Here is a 3,143-nt window from a genome sequence, read left to right as displayed (position 1 = left end):
CTAGTTCATTTCTTACCACCATATTCACCAGATTTGAACCCTATTGAGAATGTGTTCTCTAAATTCAAAACTGCACTAAAAGAACAAGAAACATGTTACCCTGACTTAGATATTGATACACTCATTCTCAGTGCACTTTCAACTGTCACCTTAAATGACTGCATTCATTCAATTGAAAATTGCATGATGCATGTACAATAAATGTATAAATGAGTTTTGATTATAATAATTATTATGAATTCACTAGTCAAAGTTACAATTATAGTTACTTCAACTTCCTTAATGCTCCTAAAATAATGCCTTTTTGCTCTTCATATTCTTGTTGATCTAGAATACCATCATTACTCAATGATTTTATCTGCTGAAGTTGCTCTATGTACTTGCCTCTCATATCAGCAACTTTACTAGGTGACAAAGTTTTGTCAACATAATTATTTATTCCTTTAGACTTAAACTGAGGAAGACTTGGAGGATCATCTAATGAATCATGATGTCCATTTACAACAACTCTCGCCCATAGCCTTAAGAGAGGGGCAGTAAAGGCACTTCCATGCTTTGCTTTTAGCTGCATAAAAGTATCATCAATGTTCAATTCTTGCTGTTCTCGCCTTGTAACTGCCTCCTTCGCTTTCTTAGATGGTCCACTTACTGAAGTGTGAGCACTATCATCTTCCACTATTCCATCACACCATAAACAAATATCTTTCCTATCCAGCTGGTACATCAATTTCAAATCATCATTCATTACCAGTAGCCTCTTACATCACCCTTCATAAAATCCCACAGAAAAAGAAAGATCTTTTGGAAGCATGTCACTGAATTCATCTAGCAGATGAGCCTTTACAGAAGTTACAGACAAAAATTGAGTGAAAATTGTGCACAAAAGCTGTCACCGCCTCTCTTTTCCTTTTAGGATATAAAATCTTGACCTTGTAGGTATATTTTTGAGAGCTACCCTAAAATAAATATGTCAATGACATAATGCAAATGTTAAGACTGGATTCATACCTTTTCCGACACCTCCTGAGTGGCCTCTGTCACGGTAGAAGGTCCAGCCTGAGTTACAGTAGGTAACAATGATACGGGCGTCACTTGGGGTTGTGTTTGCGATTGTATGCCACCTTGGTTCTCTACTGTAGAAGGCGAAATGACACTGTTAGTTACATTTCCTGTCACCGTAGTACTAACTGGCACCGCTTGGCGTGCTGCAGCCAATGCTTGTAGAAGTTGAAAGTAAGGATTGTTGGCCATTACCAGTTGACACTAATCAGTCACACTATTACCACCTGGCACCTGCAATCTTATCACGTGACAAAGTATATCCATCACGTGACTAGTGGCAAATTCGTTACAAATCGCTGTATTTTTTCTATTCAGGATAGTGCAAAAAACAAATCAATTTACCTTAGTACTGCTCCCTTAAAAGGAAAAGTCAAAGTGATGTGTTGCCAAAGTGGGAAAGTTTTAATGGCAAGTGCAGACAAATTGACAAAGGACACGGTGAAGACCTAAGCCTTAGTGATATACATGATGGTAACAGTGTCATTTATGACGCTGGTGGAAAAAGTTATGATGTAGTCATAATCTGCAATAATGAAGGTAAAATTTATAGCTAATTAAGTACTATATTAACCATACATATGTGTAATAGGTACAACAGCAGAAACTCCTACTAAAAGTCGACATAACAATAAAAAAATTGTCAAGAATAGAGTCAACACTGCTTTAATAACAGCTGAAAAAGTTAGTATGCATATTCAATGTATATTAAATATCTGTTTTTACACTTTATGGGCTTTTTAACATTAAAACTGTTAGTGCATCATTTTTGCAGTAGTTTTGATGTCTTTGTACATACAGTTGCTGGCTACCTTAACACATTAAAACAGTCTTGTCATTTTTAGCAGGACTTTGATGTTTATAGATTTAATATTCAAGCTGAATTTTGATTAACATTTAAGATTAATTTGCATTTAGAATAATTATATTTACTTCAGGAAACAGAATGCAATGATGATACTCAGTCACTACTAGATGAGGCTTCACAAGTTATTAAGATTAATTCAGAAACTTCTGAAGTTTCAAAAATCAGTAGAGATGAAACTGGGTTGAAGGTCAGTAAGATATGTATATTCAGTTAAATTTGTCTGATAACGTAGGGTTTGCTTATTCAGATGGATAAAAAATTTGACTAAATTGAAAGGATGCTAATGCATAGCGACAAGTATGAGTCAGATGTAGATTTAGAAACTGAAGAAAGATATATTGTTAGTTCAGAAATTAATTTGTCTTTTATTTGTCATTCATAAATAGGTTAATGGAATTGACTTAAGAGCATTGCCTGCAAATAATGCTTATAGCTATGGACGATCTATACTGGATGCTTTGTTTACTAAGAAAGTGGTGTACTACTACCAACAAGCAAAAGTCCAAAAACAGCATTAGACAATGATCAAGTATAATTGTTATTTGGTAAGTTTCAATATTGACAAAAATATTACTCTTTAATTGATAAAATTTAGGATGTCTCAAGAAACGATTCAAAGACCAGTATATTCTTTCAAACATGAAAAGTACACTTAATCAGAAATACAAAAAAGCAAAGGAAGTGATATTAATTAAAGATGACTAAACGCCAGTATCATGTCAAAATTTGACAGGTTGTTTTACTAACGTGATTACCAATAGATGATTTGTTTTGAATTTTAACTATGAAATAACAATTACAAGAAATTGAAACAAGATCTTGACCAGATCCAGCATAATCTTGTGTAAAGATATTTCAAGATAGTGCATTCAGTCATTCTTGAAAGTGCATGATTTTGGTTGAAGATATTATACAAGATATTAACAAGTTTACACAAGATCATGAAATATTTTTGTTTCAAAATCATGTATAATTTTACATTATCTTAGACCTTGACCAGATTCTTGCCAAACATTATGCATGATCCTGGCACAATTTTTTGTGACGGAAGTACACAATACACACATTACCATCTTTTATATACAATTAGATACTCCTAACACATCAAGTAATACATCTTTGTAACTGTAAAGGACACAATGCCATGCTACTAAGGTAAATTGCACTAATAATAAGCACACAATACACATTAGCATCATTTATAGACAATTAGATC

At 33.5% G+C, this 3,143-nt stretch overlaps 1 protein-coding gene across 1 annotated transcript; it reads right to left on the bottom strand.

Annotated features, from left to right (window-relative positions):
• Positions 1–821: 821 nt before the first annotated feature.
• Positions 822–1,346, bottom strand: LOC109591042 (uncharacterized). The gene is made up of 2 exons (XM_020006853.1): positions 1,009–1,346; positions 822–956 (listed from the first exon to the last, which is right to left on the bottom strand). Exons 1-2 carry the CDS (start codon positions 1,249–1,251, stop codon positions 822–824), a joined length of 378 nt encoding a protein of 125 aa, XP_019862412.1. The 5' UTR covers positions 1,252–1,346.
• Positions 1,347–3,143: the final 1,797 nt, after the last annotated feature.

Source organism: Amphimedon queenslandica, unplaced genomic scaffold (assembly GCF_000090795.2).
Source record: "Amphimedon queenslandica unplaced genomic scaffold, v1.1 AMPQUscaffold_9079_Cont18979, whole genome shotgun sequence".
NCBI classification, from domain to species: Eukaryota; Metazoa; Porifera; class Demospongiae; order Haplosclerida; family Niphatidae; genus Amphimedon; species Amphimedon queenslandica.
Note: the sequence above shows the minus strand (reverse complement) of the source record. Positions and strands in the feature narration are given on the sequence as shown.